Below are 17,927 nucleotides of genomic sequence, written 5' to 3'. Positions count from 1 at the left end.
GTCCCAGGATCCTATCTCTGTTGATCACTGGGACCAGAGAACTTCTCTCTCAACCAGAATATGTGATCACCTCTAGTGACAAACTCAGATAGGATCCTGTAAAACAGCAACACGAAAAAGATTCATCTCAAAACTTTTGGTACCTCTACTTACGAACTTAATTTGTTCCGTGACCAGGTTCTTAAGTACAAAAGTTTGTAAGAAGAAGCAATTTTTCCCATAAGAATCAATGTAAAAGCAAATAATGGGTGTGATTGGGGAAACCACAGGGAGGGTGGAGGCCCTGTTTCCTCCCAGGAGATTCCTAGAGAGGCCCCACGGAGGCTTCTCCACACCTTTTCCCGCCCTGTTTTCTTCCAGGAGATTATTAGAGAGGCTCCACGGAGGCTTCTCCCTGCCTTTTCCAGTTACAGTTTCAGAGGCTGGGGTTTGTAAGTGGAAAATGATTCTTGAGAAGAGGCAAAAAAAATCTTGAACACCCGGTTCTTATCTAGAAAGGTTTGTAAGTAGAGGCGTTCTTAGGTAGCGGTACCACTGTATTTAAGACATTTTTATTTTCTAATTTTTATCTAGTATCTTGAGCAGTATTTGACGCAATCTTACACTACACATTTTGTTAACCGCCATTCCAGCGTTTTAGGTTTTTTTTGTCTCCGTTCATCCATTGCATCAGTGAGCCTTAAAATAAACCTTAAAATAAAGACTTACTTCAGCAGTTGTGGATTCACAAACATCAGAACATCATATATCAACTTCAGTGCCACAGATTGCAGAATCTTCCCAGAGCAAGTTTGGAACAAAGCAACAATTAACCAGTTTTTAGCATGGTAATTTTGGGACTGTTCTCCATCAATCGCCATTTTCTTGGTCTTTTTCTCCTTCTCTTCCTAAGTTCAAAGCAAATTTTGTTATCAAGCATCTCCCTGTCTCAGTCCTTGAGTCAGACCACTTATGATAACAACCAATCTTACTGTCACCAGGTGCTCTAACACTGGGATACAGCAGATAGTGGAAAATGTCATGTGCTAAATTTCTCCCATTTTCATCATTGCCGTTTTTCAGAAATAAAATGTAAGACTTCCCACAAAGTAGTAATATTTACCAGAACTAATGTATCTTGACTCTGGGCTTTGCTCAAGCCATTTGTGAGGTCAGTGCCTGCCAAATGTTGTTTCCTCTTCCGATGCCAAATCTCTAGTTTTCGTTGAGCCTTTCTGACCCCAGCCTTCATCCTCTTCTCAAATGTGCAAAAAACCAGCTGCGTCTTCTCTGAATCCCTCAAATCCCAGAGGTCATCCATCTCTAATGATTTCCGATATCCCTTTACCACCATACTGAAAGGTAAGCAAATTTTATTTTCTATTTTATTTATTTATTTATTCATTTGTCCAATACACAAATACATAGGAAGAAAAATAGACATGTAGTAATATATATAAGGGTAAAGTGAACTTAGAGGAGAGGATATATGAAAGAAAGAAAATATATATGATAAGTGAGAGAAAGGAAAGACAATTGGACAGGGGACAAAAGGCACACCAGTGCACTTATGTACGCCCCTTACTGGCCTCTTAGGAACCTGGAGAGGTCAATCATGGAGAGTCTAAGGGGAAAATGTTGGGGGTTAGGGATTGACACAATTGAGTTCGGCAATGAGTTCCACGCTTCGATAACTCGATTGTTGAAATCATATTTTTTACAGTCAAGTTTGGAGCGGTTCGTATTAAGTTTGAATCTGTTGCGTGCTCTTGTGTTGTTGCGGTTAAAGCTGAAGTAGTCATTGACCGGTAGGACGTTGCAGCATATGATCTTGTGGGCAATACTCAAGTCGTGTTTTAGGCGCCGTAGTTCTAGGCTTTCTAGGCCCAGGATTGTTAGTCTATTTTCGTAGGATATTCTGTTTCGAGTGGAGGAGTGAAGGGCTCTTCTGGTGAAATATCTTTGGACATTTTCAAGGGTATGAAATCCAGACATCCTGCTTACTCTGTAGAGCTTTAGCAATGAAATATGAGGCAGAAGGGATAATAGCAAAGTGGTTCCCAAGCTGTTTTTTGGCCATGCCCCACCCAAGCATCTCTAAAATCCTGATGACACCTCTCCCCATGACATATAATTCTTGCTATTCAAAACGTAAACTCTATACACGCGTAGGAAACCTAAAAGGCCATTAACTTGGTTTAAACAAGGCTCCAATTGCCTCCATTAAAAATCAAATTGCCCCCCTGAGGGGCATAGGCCCCACGTTGGGAACCACTGGTCTATACCCTATTTCCATTTTGCTAAAGTTCTGTATTGAGATCCCCACCATGACCATACAACTGCTAGGAAGTTTGAAAAATGTTGTATTGTTCTTTGCTCTTCCCTGTAATCACAATAGAGCCGATCAATGGAAACATCCATATTCACCCCTTTGTCCCTGCAACCACCGGTAACATTGCAATGACGTGGCTGACAGCATCTCAGACTAAAATCTATTGCCTTTTGTTGTTGACACTCCCTTGTCTTTGGCCAACTGCATCGCATAAAACACGATCTAAGTATTGCCCACAAGATCATATGCTGCAATGTTCTACCTGTCAATGACTACTTCAGCTTCAACCGCAACAACACAAGAGCACGCAACAGATTCAAACTTAATATTAACCGCTCCAAACTTGACTGTAAAAAATATATGACTCCAGCAACCGAGTTGTCGAAGCGTGGAACTCATTACCTGACTCAGTAGTGTCAACCCGTAACCCCCAACATTTTTCCCTTAGACTATCCACGATTGACCTCTCCAGGTTCCTTAAAGGTCAGTAAGGGGCGTGCATAAGTGCACCAGTGTGCCTTCCGTCCCCTGTCCAATTGTCTCTCCTTCTCTCATTTATCTTTTCTTCCTTTCAAATATGTTCACCTACACTTTTATATCTTTTCTTCTATTCTTTTCTTTGTTTATATTATTACATATCTATTCTCTTCAATGTGTATTATGTATTGGACAAAATAAATAAATAAAAAATAAAAAATAAATAAGTACCTGTTAAACCAATGGAAAGTGATGGAACTCAGGAAAGAGGCTGTAATCTCTGGGTTCTGTGAAAAAAGGGAGGCAGAACTTTCAAGGTTAAACATTTAGGGAACAAAGTGATGACCTTCCAAACAAGAATTTCATTCATTCCCACCCTGCAATGCATGAGATAGGAAAGATTGCTATCTTACTGGGAAGCTGTCTGAAAGCAAGCATCCTTCTCTTGAATGCCCATGACTATCCCCTACCTTGACAACTACTCTGCAAATGGAAACATTTGACTAATGACTCTCACTTTCTTTGCAGCTTCCTTCATTTCAGGAGCAATGTCAGAAATAACTGAAACAGATAATAAGAGGAGTTGAAGTCCATAGGACCCAAGGAAGAAGCTGAAACGTGGTACATCTGTAATGGAACCCTGCAAGAGAGGAAAGCAAATGCGAATTACGAGTGGAAGTGCCAAAAAAAATTATCCTGATCTTCCCTGATAACTAGAGCAGTGATTTTCAACCTTTTTTGAGCCGTGGCACATTTTTTACATTTACAAAACCATGGGGCACATTAAGTGGGGGGGGGGGGGCGGCTAAAAAAAGTTTGGACAAAAAAATTCTCTCTCTTCTTCCCTTTCGGTCTATTTCTCTCTCCCTCCCTCTTTCTCTCCCTCCCTCTTTTTTTTCTCTCTCTCCATCCCTCTTTCTTTCTCCCTTCTTTCCTCTTTTTTGCTCTTTCTCTCTCCCTCCCTACCTCCCTCTATGTCTTTCTCTCTCCCACCTTCCCTCCCTCTTTCTCTCTCTCTTGCTTTCTTTCTTTCTCTCTTGCTCTCTCTCTTTCTTTCTTTCTCTATTGTTCTCTTTCTCTCTCTCTTGCTTTCTTTCTCTCTCTTTCTTTCTCTCTTGTTTTCTCTCTCTCTTTCTTGCTTTCTCTCTCTCTTGCTCTTTCTTTCTCTCTTTCTCTCTCTCTTTCCCTCTCTTGTTTTCTTTCTCTCTCTGAGCTTCGCGGCACACCTGACCATGTCTCGCGGCACACTAGTGTGCCAAGGCACACTGGTTGAAAAACACTGAACTAGAGAACCTGGAAGTACCCTCCTATGTATAGTTCATTTATTTTATTTATTTATGTATTCAATTTTTTTAATGCTCCCTTTCTCCTTAGACTCAGGGCAGCTTCCAACATGTTAGCAATAGCCCTTTTTAACAGAGCCAGCATATTGCCCCCACAAACCGGGTCCTCATTTTACCCACCTCGGAAAGATGGAAGGCTGAGTCAACCTTGAGCCAGCAATGAGATTTCAACCGCTGACCTGCAGATCTACAGTCAGCTTTAGTGGCCTGCAGTACTGCACTCTATCTGCTGCACCACCTCGGCTCATAGTTTCTTGTGACAGATAATGTTGCCCTGTTGTGGTTAGCTCTGGCCCAGCTCCTGCCCCAAGGACTGTGGATGTGGGGGAGACATCCACATGCTGCAGGCCTGTTTTGCTCCCAGTGGAATCTGCTGATGAAGACTCCTCTGACCAAGAAGACATGAGTGACAGGGAGGAGGAGAGTGTGGCAGAGAGCTCAGAAGGAGATCAATTATCTAGCTCCTCCTCGGATTCGAACAAGAGTTAATGGTACAGCCACGTATGTGGAGAGCGATGCATAGGCAGCAACAACTGAGAGATTATTATCAAAGAAAATGAGGCCACCTATGGTTGGGTGAGGCTGTGGTAATTAGTGAGGCTGCTATAAATAGCAGCCTGTGGGTTTGGCCATTGTGGAGGATTATCTGATCATTGTGTTTCGTGCCTGCTTTGCTGACTTTGACCTTTCTGTGCTGATTTTTCCCTGCTTTGAAACTAAACCAGAGCAAAGTGTGTTTCACTTTGTGAAAGAAGAAGGACTGTGAATTGCCTTACAGCTGCAAGCTAAGTATTACAGAACTGATAAGGGACTTGTACAAATTACCAGTTTGTTTGGAGACGAGTGCTCTTTGCTATACCAAAAGAGGGCTTCGTTTATTTGCATTTTCGTTATAAAGAACATTGTTTTGAATTTTCAAACGTGTGTGTGTGTGAAATTGTATCTGTGCATTTTCGGGAGGATTCTACCAGAGAGCTCGACAGAACATGCCCAAATCTCTACCCCTGCAGAATTAAGTGTGCATGGTGAGAGAAGCTACAATTGATAGATGACTAGCTAAAACTGAATGTAGTAATTTTATTTATTTGCAGTGTAAACACCGCTAGAGGAATACTGCTACCAAGAGGCTTTATTACTTCATTTCTCCTTCTTTAGCTTCTCACCTGCACTGCTTGTCGGATAAGTGTCTGAAGCTGAAATATACCACTGATTAAAGAAAACATGAGGAAAAGGAAAAGAATCCCCGAATCTCTGCACACAGTGAAACGACAGCTATCATGGATCAGCAAAACGAGTATCTGCAGTGTAGAGAAAAGCAGAGAGATTAAAATTGTTCTGCTTTCAGGAGAACATAGAAACATAGAAGACTGACGGCAGAAAAAGACCTCATGGTCCATCTAGTCTGCCCTTATACTATTTCCTGTATTTTATCTTACAATGGATATATGTTTATCCCAGGCATGTTTAAATTCAGTTACTGTGGATTTACCAACCACGTCTGCTGGAAGTTTGTTCCAAAGATCTACTACTCTTTCAGTGAAATAATATTTTCTCACGTTGCTTTTGATCTTTCCCCCAACTAACTTCAGATTGTGTCCCCTTGTTCTTGTGTTCACTTTCCTATTAAAAACACTTCCCTCCTGGACCTTATTTAACCCTTTAACATATTTAAATGTTTCAATCATGTCCCCCCTTTTCCTTCTGTCCTCCAGACTATACGGATTGAGTTCATTAAATCTTTCCTGATACGTTTTATGCTTAAGACCTTCCACCATTCTTGTAGCCCGTCTTTGGACCCGTTCAATTTTGTCAATATCTTTTTGTAGGTGAGGTCTCCAGAACTGAACACAGTATTCCAAATGTGGTCTCACCAGCGCTCTATATAAGGGGATCATAATCTCCCTCTTCCTCCTTGTTATGCCTCTAGCTATGCAGCCAAGCATCCTACTTGCTTTTCCTACTGCCCAACCACACTGCTCACCCATTTTGAGACTGTCAGAAATCACGACCCTTAAATCCTTCTCTTCTGAAGTTTTTGGAACTTATTAATGGATAGCAGTTTGAAGATTAACTTCCTTAGGTAACAAAACATACTCCACTGCGACAAGGTTAGCAGTACTTGCATTTAATAGAAATTGCAGAGAGAATGAAGCAAAGAGCAGAGTTGATGAAGTTAACGATGGGGGGGGAAAGCTTTGTTTCATTACTCTGTTTTCTTTTAAATATATTCAGGGCAAACCCCCAAAGTGTTATTTTATCTGTTGTCTGCTTTGAGAATAAACTTGATTACAGCTTCAATGTGTCCAGCTCAATTTGCCCAATCTAACATTATCTACTGTTGAAAATATGACAAAATAACAGAATAACAGAATTGGAAGGGAACTTGGAGGTCTTCTAGTCCAGCCCCCTGCTTAAGCAGGAAATCCTATACCCTTTCAGATAAATCAGTGGTTCTCAACCTGGGGATCGGGACCCCTTTGGGGGTCGAATGACCATTTCACAGGAGTCGCCTGAGACCCTGGGAAAAGACAATTTTCTCCTGGTATTAGGAACTAAAGCTTCTATTCTGGCATCTTGGAACATATTTTTACAATCCGACCAATCAGATGTTTACAGTGGGGGTGTCCCTCTGACGTTCCTGCCAATCAGCTCAAAGCTCTGTTGAGAGAATTGGCGCTAGACTTATGGTTGGGGGTCACCACAACACGAGGAACTGTATTAAGGGGTCGCAGCCTTAGAAAGGTTGAGAACCACTGAGATAAATGGTTATCCAATGACCATTTCACAGGGGTCGCCTGAGACCCTGGGAAAAGACAATTTTCTCCTGGTATTAGGAACTAAAGCTTCTATTCTGGCATCTTGGAACATATTTTTACAATCCGACCAATCAGATGTTTACAGTGGGGGTGTCCCTCTGATGTTCCTGCCAATCAGCTCAAAGCTCTGTTGAGAGAATTGGCGCTAGACTTATGGTTGTGGGTCACCACAACACAAGGAACTGTATTAAGGGGTCGTGGCCTTAGAAAGGTTGAGAACCACTGAGATAAATGGTTATCCAATCTCTTTTTTAAAACTTCCATTGTTGAAGCATCCACAACTTCTGGAGGAAACCCGTCCCACTGATTAATTGTTCTAACTGTCAGGAAATTTATCCTTATTTCTAGGTTGGTTTTCTCCTTGATTGGTTTCCATCCACGGCTATATAAAAATAGCACGTTCAAGCGTCTTGAATGAAACCTGATATATCTGTTTTAAATCAAAGGTCTCTTTTTCTTAAACAACATAAAAGAAAATGACCAGACCCAACAAACCGATCGAGAATCTTACATGCAATATTTTGGGGAAAAGTCTTTGAATTTTCTCTCCTGCCCTTTCCTCCAATGCAGTCCCCTCTAACCTCACCACATTAGATGAATCAACACTTCCATCATGAATGGGGAACGCTGACCTAAAGAAAACCCACTCTCAAAATTTAGAATGAATGCTAGTCTGAAACAATAGAATTAGATTGGTGCTGAATTTATCAGCCTGCAGTCAGCAACCTGGAGAGAAAACTAAATAAAGAATACTTTTGTAAAACTTAGTCAAGTGTCTCTCACCCAAGTGACGGAATAGAGTACAGGATTTGTGAACTGGACAGCAGGTCTTCCATTACTATAGACGGAGTACTGAAGGCTCCCTGAATCTTCAACAATGGTAAAAACCACTTCAGATAATGCCATCAGTAAGAGCAGCAAAGTCAGCACCTGATTAAAAGAAGAGAGAGTGACACAAATTACTACTCATTGCCCAATGAGCAAAAAATTTACAAAGCATCAAAGAGAAGAAACCACAAAATGAAGAAAAACTTAAAGACTGCAAGGTATTGAAGCTTGGTTCTTGCTAAAGCAATGTTCCAGTAGCTGATAAAAAAACAGTAGTGGTAGTAGTTGGCAACTGCCTATTTGTAGATTTTTTTTAAAAACACCTCCTAGTCTAACCTACTGTCCAAAGTATTCATAATGGTCCAGAACAGTGGTTCTCAACCGTTCTACTGCCGCGACCCCTTAATACAGTTCCTCATGTGGTGGTGACCCCAACCATAAGTCTAGCGCCAATTCTCCCAATAGAGCTTTAAGCTGATTGGCAGGAAGGTCAGACCGCCCCCTCTATAAATTCCTGATTGGTCGGATTGTAAGAATATGTTCCAAAGCGCCGGAATAGACGCTAAACATATAAAACAAATTTGTCTTTTCCCAAGGTCTTAGGCGACCCCTGTGAAATGGTCGTTCGACCCCCAAAGGGATCCCGACCCCCAGGTTGAGAACACTGGTCCAGAAAATCCAATACTAACTAGGTCCAACCCGCATAGCTTTTCTGCTAAATGGGACTAAAACTGGACAGCTGGTACAATCGAAAAAGTATATTATGACCCAATGGTTTGTCAAATATCTCAATGTATCTTGACTACTGGAGAGTTAATTAGTGCATCTGTATAACACTTTCTGTAATTGCTCCCATGAAAACTCCAACTTGGTTGGAGTAAAACTCCATGTTGGTTTGAGATGCATGAGAGTAAGTTCACTAACACCCTCAACAATCATTTATTAAATATATAGAGATGTTGGTCATCATCTACCCAATATGACAACTGGTTAGAAAAACTAACACAAGATGTGGTGTATCTATACATCAAACTAAACTACAAGGAGATTTTATCTGGTTGTGCCTTAACATTGTATGAAACCAGCCACTTAGGTTTTAGTCAACCAGTCAGTCAGTCTGTTTTGTTTCAAGTATAAATTATAACTAATAAAACGAAGCCTAGGTAAGGTGGTAGTCAAACATAATTAAAATAAAACGTAAACAGCTTAATACAGCAATTGTATAAATATGTACTTATTTATTGACTGAGCAGGTCACAATACTATATATTAAATGATAAAAGCCCAACACAAAATGGGACCCACAAAAATATATCCATCAGAAGGCTTAATCTATCTTAACCCAAGATCTGGCACAACAAGGTCTTCAAGGATTTATGGAACGCCAACAGAGTATGAATCATACAAATCTCATACCAGAGAATAGGTACTCCCACAACAGAAAAAGTATGTACTTCTTGTATTCCAATAGATGGCAAGGCTTGATTCAGAAGAATCTGAATGGCACTAATTCTCCTGGCAGGTGCCAGCCAAGCAGAAACTATGAGAGATAGGCAGTCCTCAAATAATCTGACCCTATGCTGTTTAAGGCTCTATAGGGCAGTGTTTCCCAACCTTGGCAACTTGAAGATATTTGGACTTCAACTCCCAGAATTCCCCAGCCAGAATTCCGGGTCCCGTCAACTAAACAATGTCGTTTGGCGGGCCCCAGGGGAAGAGCCTTCTCTGTGGCGGCCCCGGCCCTCTGAAATCAACTCCCCCCAGAGATTAGAACTACCCTTACCCTCCTTGTCTTTCGCAAATTACTTAAGACCCACCTCGCCCTCCGTGGTATGCGTGTGTTGCATGGTTTTTAAATGATGGGGGGTTTTTAGCTGTTTTTTTATATTAGATTTGTTTTCATTGTAACATTGTTATTATTATTGTTGTGAGCCGTCCAAGTCTTCAGAGAGGGGTGGCATACAAATCTAATAAATTATTATTATTATTGTTATTATTGTTATTATTATTATTATTATTATTAATAATAATTACAGAAATGGTACCTAAAATATGCTAATTTCCAGAATGCATCCAAAATCCAGAACACATGATTCTCATGGAATTGAAATTTGGCAATAAAACAAAATGTCATAAAACATTTCCTGTGGTCAATTCCTGAAGTTTGTCTATGCTATCCATAGTTCCCTCTAAGCTGAGCAGTGAGCAATCGCTCACTTAAAAATCATCACCAACTCAGAGTTTTCCAAACCTGCCCAGAAGCCGAGAGGGAAAGAGTGAGAGGGAAGGAGAGAGAGAGGAAGAGAGGAAGAGAGAGAAACAGATAGAAAAAAGAGAGGAAGGAAAAGAGAAAGAAAAAGAATGGGAGTAAGGAAGAGAGAAAGAAAATCAAAATCTAGTTTGAAACTAGCTCAACTATTTAAGTGGCATTTTGATATTGATAGAGTTGCCCTATTACGAGCTCACTGTTATAGACACACAGTACAGTATGTATTTTATTTTGAAATTCTCTGAGGCAAAACAGGGTGGGGTTTTTTTTTTTTTGTTTGTTTGTTTATTTATTATTTCTGTGCCGCCCAGTCCCGAAGGGACTGCCGCTCAGACACTATACTTTTCCGCCCACCCCCCAAAAAATTAGAGGGAACACTGATGCTATCTATACAATATGAGCAATTTTCGAAGCAGATACATATCTCTGTAATTGTTGAAGACATTGAGGAATCTGATAAGGAAGCTATCTCTGAAACGATGATCCAGCGAGTTGGGGTTGTTTAGTTAAATATTAAATTTTATGGAAACCAGGTTGATAGATTTCCTCTTTAAAACAAGGTTCAAAAATGTAACAAACAACAAATATAATAATGTGGGAAATTAGTTGAATTTATACTTGGCATTTTAAAACCAAGATTTGAGATGCTTTACTCAAAGAAAGAAAATATTTCTAAAGTCACACAAAATAACATTGCCCTTTAAAACGCACTTAATAAACCTGAAGTTGAATATTCAACCTGAAGTTGAATATGAGTGTAATACAGCCAATTCTTAGAAAGGCAGTTCCAGTTTTAAGAAATGTCATGGTTGTTAGGAACAGCATTTTTTTAAAATCCCATGCAACTTTTGCTTTTGGCTATTTTCTTACAATTTCATCAGACAAAGCTAAGCAATAAACTACTTAATGCATTATATAATTAAGCCTTCATTGGTTTTTTTCTTTAAAAAACAGTCAAAAATATATATTTATTTTATTTATTTATTTATTGGATTTGTATGCCGCTCCTCTCCGGAGACTCGGGGCAGCTAACAGCAATAATAAGACAGCATATAATAATAATCCAATACTAAAAATAATTAAAACCCCATTATAATAAAAAACCAAACATACATACAGACATACCATGCATAAAATTGTAAAGGCCTAGGGGGAAAGGGTATCTCAATTCCCCCAAGCCTGGCGGCAGAGATGGGTTTTAAGTAGCTTACAAAAGACAATATCTGTAGCTAATGTATTCCATAACAATACAGATTGTTACAAAACTAAATTATTTCATCCAGAGAACAAAATATTTCAATAGTGCATTCATTTTAGTACTTTTGGGGAAAACAAACACTTAACATTAATTAGCAAATCAAAGAATGCTGATTTAAAGACAACTCTAGATCTATCATATCTGGATATTTTGTATTGTTCTTCTTGCTCTTTTTAAAAACTATATTTAGATCTATATTTCACAATAACATACACTCACACACATATACGGTAGTGCATCAATTAACTATATAGAACATGGACACATTTTAAAACAAGAACAATAATTTCATGCTATATAATATGAACACAATATAAGATTAAAGTGAGATATAACATTTTAAGTGATCATCTGGAAATTTTCTCACATCTTTAACACTTTATCTATTTTAAGGGAATGATGGTACTCTTCAAGTTGAGTACCCTACTTTTGTTTGAGAGTCTCTGAGAAAGACATTCTCTCCTACCTGCTTCATGAGATAGAGTTTGGTGACTGATGATTTCTTCATCTTAGATTTGCACATGGGAAGAAGTTTCCATGGGCCAAAGAGCCAGAAGAAGCCCAGAGGGATCCAGACAAGAACTGTCTGTTCAAAGCAAAGTGGCAGATCGGCATCACTGCGGTCCAGGAAAGAGGAATTCTGCAGGTAACCAAAAAGAAACAAAACAAATTTATGCTAAAGGCTCACTTTAAAATGGATTGTTAATACAGTAGTCCCTCACCTATCGCTGGTGTTACGTTCCAGACCTGGCCGCGATAGGTGAAATCCGCGATGGGGAATTTATCGACTGATAGTACTTATTTAAGTATTTATATTGTAATTGTTTGGTAAGTTTTCATTGTTTTAAGTGTTTATAAACCCTTCCCACACAGTATTTATTTTAGATACAGTATTTAAATACAGTATTTACAATTTTAGATATATATTTTTTTTAAAAAACCTGCCGATCGAGTTCAGCGGGCTGTTTAAATCTGCCGATCGACTTCCTCAGAAACCCGCAATGAAGTGAAGCCGCAGTAGGTGAAGCGCGGTATAGCGAGGGACTACTGTATATAAAGTCTTGTCTCTTGTACTTCTTCCCACGTCTGCCAATAAATACAGCAACTACTGCAATTTAAATGTTGCTGATCATATACTGTAAGTCGATAACAATATGGTATATCTCAAGGATTTACGACTACTGACCAATGCAAGTTGCTAAACTCTACTTGCATTGTGCCTTCCTTCCCCTGTCCTATTGCTCTCCTATATCTCCTATACCTTTCTTCTATTCCTATATTTCTTCTTCTATTCTTTCATTGATATGTTCTATTCCTATATCTTCTTTTCTATTATTTCTTAGATATATTTTACTATGAGCATCTCCTCTATAACCTTCATCATGCATTTTACTATGTGTATATAGATATATACCCACTAAAACCCTCATTGTGTATTGGACAAAATAAATAAATAAAATAAAAATAAAATAAATAAATATCCATTCCTTACATCTCTTCATTAATTTTCATTGGTTCACATCCTCTTTTATTTTTCCAATATATACAACAGTAAGACTGAATTATAATTAAGTTCATTTTAGAAGGTCACACTGGGCATATAATTTAATAAAATCAAAATACCAAGAAGGGAAAAGAAATGAGATACAAATAAAAGAAACAGAATTGGATAAAATAATCTTAAATCAAGATAAGAAAATGATTTCAAAAATTTATAAATACATGTTAAATTATAAAATGGAGGATTATATTGTTAAAAATAATATATACAGCTGGGGTAAAAACTTTGGGTATAGTATAAGTTTGGATAAATGGGAAACAATTTGGACTAAAAACTACAAGCTGACGAGATCAACAGCTTTTAGAGAAAACCTATACAAAATGTACTACCGATGGCACCTTCCCCCGGCAAGACTACCACAAATGTACAAAGGAATAAACCCACAATGTTGGAGATGCAAAGAAAAGGGGACCTATTATCACATTTGGTGGACTTGCCCAATAATTAAAAATTTTTGGATTAAAATACAAAAATGGATAAAAGAAATATTACAAATTAAGATCAATAGAAGACCCGAAGCGTTCCTCCTTGGGATTATAGACCAAAAAATAGACAAAAATAAATATTATTTATTAATACATATATTGACTGCAACTAGGATAGCAATAGCCCAACAATGGAAACAACCCAAACCCCCTGAGGATGATTTGATATTAAAAAAAATCTTAGACTGTGCAGAATCAGACGCATTAACACTCAAATTAAAAAATAAAGAAGAATCCGACCGTTATAAAACTTGGAAATACTTCTATGATTGGTTTAAGAGAAGAAATAGAAACTTAAATTGAAATACAACAATAATAATACTTTATATCCTTTTTATTTGATATGACAAATTACAAAAGATCTATATACAGCAACTTTTCAGGGAAAATTTGTATGAATCTAACTAAATTAAATATGAATGAATGAAGGCGGTTAAGAAAATAATAATAATAATGTAAAAAAATATGGACAAACAAAAAGAGAAGATGGTAGATACCGATGATATGATATACTTCACCAGAAGATAATTTAAAATTATATGATGATTTATAACTTACCCCCTCAAGGGAATTTAAGTATAAATATTACATATTATATTATATGTTTATTGTGATTGTTATTATTGTTTAGTGTACTTAAATAAGTAATTAATTATATTACTAGAACTATTCTATTTTTTGTTTGTTTGTCTGTTTGTTAGTATGTGTTAGTTTGGCATTGTTTCAACTCATGATTTGACCATTTATTTTATTTTTGTAAATGTGTATATATGTAATAAAAAAAATTCAATTAAAAAAAAATAGGTCACACTGGAAAACACTTTTTAAAGAATGTAAACACATAGTTTTTCCCATTTTATAACCTTTTGTGAATCACTACAGTAGTTAAGTTAGTGACACTTTAAGTGTCACTTTGCTTGTCAGAAATCGCAATCACATAACCCAGGAACACAGCAAAGACCTGACCATAAGGATGCTGTAATGGTCATACATGTGAAAAGCAGCCATAAGTCACTTTTCTCAGTGCTGTTGTAACTTCAAAAGGTCAATTCAAGGTGTTTGCTCCATTCACAACTATTTTATATTCCACATAATTTGGCCTCTTCAGTAGAGTCAAACCCTAATCAAGAAGAATGGACACTTGCTTAATTATTTGGTAACCTGAACTGGATCCAGAAAGGAGCTCTAAGGACCATGCTGACTTGGCAGTTTTGCCCCAACCTCTTACCTTCACCTTAGACAAGGAAGCTACAGGATTTTGTCAGTTTCATGCTTAGCCTTCTGTTACTGCAGATCTGGAGAAGCTTATGCAGAGCAGTTATTTTTAATTCCTAATTCTCAATGTTAACCAAACTGAAGATGAACAATCTCAAATAAATTTCAGACTGTTTTTGAGCAGTTGGAAAGTGATGACAATGATGGTGTGCAAGTGCTGTATAATGAAAATCAACCCTCAGATGTTCAGTATTGGTCTATCTCTCTCTCCCTCAGCCTTGAAACACTTTACAATTCTATATTGTAAATGTGTATTGGTAGTTCCTCTTGTCTTGGTGGGTATCTATCATGGCATATTCTTGGCCTCTTTTTCCAACTGGAACAATGTAAATGCCATGTTAAATGAAATCTTTACCATGTGTGCATCTCAAGGTTTTCACTTTTGCCTAAGGAAATATTGGAAATATTTTTTTTCCTTAAAAGACATGTAAATGGGCAGAAGACAGCAACATTTGCTATAGCCAGAAGCAATCCAAAAGCACTGATACTCCTCCATAAGTTGAATTGGGGAAGTCTATTAAACCATTTTCTAAATCAGTTACTAAGACAAAATCTTTACTAGAGTTTATAGGATTATGATTCTGGGAATACTTTGTTTTATATTTTGATTATTTTAAGGATGATAATTTTTATACAAATGAAATGTTTCTTTAAAAAATCAAACTGTAAATAGGGGCAATTGATAAAACTAATATTTACATGAGACAATTAGAATTATTCATTTATTTATATATGCTACCTAAATCGCAAAAGTAAGTCAGAGCAGCTTACATAATAATCACGTGATTAATCACTTCAGCATTTAAAAGGAAAGCAACATACAGTATCTAAACACTGCTCCAATCACAAACTATTTAGGAAACTAGCACATTTTGGACAAAGTAAAGCAAAATGTTTTCTGACATGCTTTCTTTACAAGTATGGGGTTTTTTTGTTTGTGGAATCAATCAATCATCCAACCTGAATTACTGCTCACATAAATCATCCATTTTCTCTTTGTGTAGTAAAAAGAATTTTAATGTTAATAAAAGTCTAAAGAATTTCTCTTCTTTAGATTTATTTATTTTTTATTTATTGAATTTTGTCTAATGCACAATAATACACAATGAAGGTTATAGAGGATATAGGAGAGAAGAAATATGAGATATAGGAGAGACTATAGGACAGGGGACGGAAGGCACTCTTTATAAATGATTGTTATGTGTATTGAAAACAATGTAAATCTGTTCCTGTAACTAAGTTCTGAAGTCCCCACTAATAAACACTGTGGAAAAAAATGAGGTCAATGTTTGAAAATGGATATACAGTAAGTTTGTTAATTCTTCAATTGCAATCTTATTTGCGCATATTTGCTGTATGTATACTGTACACCACTAACTGATAACATGCTGTCCCAAAACACAAATTAAATTGCTTTATTGTTATCAAACATCTTCTCACAATTCATGACAATTATATTTAGTGTCATAAGGAAAGTTGCCACTTACCCAGAAAACAGAACCACAAAAATGTTCCAAAGTTGCTGATGCCATGGCCAATGTTGTCTCCTCTGGCTGTTGTCAAACTATCCTGTCTAACCCAGGAGCCAGGGCAAAAGTCCCAAGTGTTCAGCAAAGCAGTATCAGGAACCTGATAAATACCATTAATCTTTAACCCTATAATCAAACTCAGGAATTGTGGAAAAGAGCTGGCTGGTGTTGTTCCTAAAACCTGGGAGATAAAAAATTGATAGATCCGAGTGGAGAGTAACAATGTCCCGGATGACATTCTCAAAATATATGATTAAAATTTTAAAAGCCCTCTTTCTTCAGTGATAATATGGGTGAAATATACATGGAAAGAGTTCTTTTAGCAGACTAGTTCTACACTGGGAATCCAGTTTGGAAAAGACTATCTTCAAGTCATTTTTTACTCTTGTTGATGGCCTGGAAAAGTCGAAGCAATTTTTGGGGGCAAAAAAAATAGGGTTGAAAAAAAGTGGCTGGTGCAGAATGACCTACCAGAATTTGAGCCTAAGGCAGGACTAGGATCCTAATCTCCTAGTTTCTATGCCAGCATATTAATTACTACACCAAACTCTTTATTTATTTATTTTTATTTATTTATTCTTTGTCCAATATACAATACACATGGAAGAGAATAGACATTAAGTAATATATATAAAGATAGAAAGTAAAAAAAGAAGAAGAGTAGATGGGAGGGAGAGAATATATATGATATAAGAGATAAGGAGAGAATATATATATTATATATATATATATATATATATATATAGATAGATAGATAGATAGATAGATAGATAGATAGACAAAGGAGAGAATATATATGATATATAAGATAAGGGAAGACAATTGGACAGGAGACGATAGGCACATCAGTGCACTTATATACGCCCCTTACTGGCCTCTTAGGAACCTGGAGAGGTCAATTGTGGAGAGTCTAAGGGAGAAATGTTGGGGGTTGGGAGTTGACACTATTGAGTCCGGTAATGAGTTCCACGCTTCGACAACTCGATTGTTAAAGTCATATTTTTTACAGTCAAGTTTGGAGCGGTTAATATTAAGTTTGAATCTGTTGTGTACTCTTGTGTTGTTGCGGTTGAAGCTGAAGTAGTCGTTGACCGGAAGGACGTTGCAGCATATGATCTTGTGGCCAATACTTAGATCTTGTTTTAGGCGCCGCAGTTCTAAGCTTTCAAGACCCAGGATAGTTAGTCAATTTTCGTAGGGTATTCCTTTCCCTACTTACTCTTTCCCAATTTATTTCTAGACAGCAATGGTGTCAGCAATTTTGAGAAACTTCAGAAAAAACATCGGTGAAAAGGATTGTTTTTCATTTACTATAAAATGACTAAACCCAGAGCAAATGATGATTTAATACTAAAGAAAATGTTTGGATGGGGAATTTATGTCCCTTGGTATTTAAATATCAACATATTTTTGAAAAAAACGTCTGTACTAGAGACTAGCATTCAGTTTGAGGGTGAGACATAATCAGTAACTGGTTGTCCTGTGGGGTGTTGTAATTTTTTTGAGAAGTTTCTAAAAATCCAAAGCCGTTGCCTTGAGATGTTCTTTTTCCTATGTCTTTTATGTTTGGAAGGGAAATAGTTAATTTTATGCAGCAAACAGTCCACCAGCCTTTTTTTTTTACAGTGCATGACTTGCATAATATAACATTTGGCTCAAAGTGCCCTGAACTGTTGCAACATTGGCTAAATGAAAGCACAATTATTTATTGAACTTACTTGACACTGTTTTCCTCCATGTATTCTTCTTGCACAACTTTAATTCTTCCCAAAATG

At 37.4% G+C, this 17,927-nt stretch overlaps 1 protein-coding gene across 3 annotated transcripts in view; it reads right to left on the bottom strand.

Annotated features, from left to right (window-relative positions):
- The window catches only part of ABCC2 (ATP binding cassette subfamily C member 2), a 64,962-nt gene extending 48,748 nt beyond the window's left edge, over positions 1 to 16,214 (bottom strand). For 2 of the 3 annotated variants that reach the window (XM_070752989.1, XM_070752991.1), the window contains exons 1-8: positions 16,111 to 16,214; positions 11,769 to 11,942; positions 7,731 to 7,877; positions 5,295 to 5,429; positions 3,306 to 3,428; positions 3,020 to 3,075; positions 1,103 to 1,334; positions 709 to 887 (exon numbers count right to left, since the gene is read on the bottom strand). In XM_070752989.1, coding sequence (XP_070609090.1) covers positions 709 to 887; positions 1,103 to 1,334; positions 3,020 to 3,075; positions 3,306 to 3,428; positions 5,295 to 5,429; positions 7,731 to 7,877; positions 11,769 to 11,942; positions 16,111 to 16,155 — 1,091 coding nt within the window. In that variant the 5' untranslated portion in view covers positions 16,156 to 16,214. Of the gene's footprint in view, positions 1 to 708; positions 888 to 1,102; positions 1,335 to 3,019; positions 3,076 to 3,305; positions 3,429 to 5,294; positions 5,430 to 7,730; positions 7,878 to 11,768; positions 11,943 to 16,110 lie in introns of those variants that run through there. The other variant, XM_070752992.1, reaches the window with a different exon arrangement.
- Positions 16,215 to 17,927: the final 1,713 nt, after the last annotated feature.

Source organism: Erythrolamprus reginae, chromosome 5 (genome assembly GCF_031021105.1).
Source record: "Erythrolamprus reginae isolate rEryReg1 chromosome 5, rEryReg1.hap1, whole genome shotgun sequence".
NCBI lineage: Eukaryota > Metazoa > Chordata > Lepidosauria > Squamata > Dipsadidae > Erythrolamprus > Erythrolamprus reginae.
Note: the sequence above shows the minus strand (reverse complement) of the source record. Positions and strands in the feature narration are given on the sequence as shown.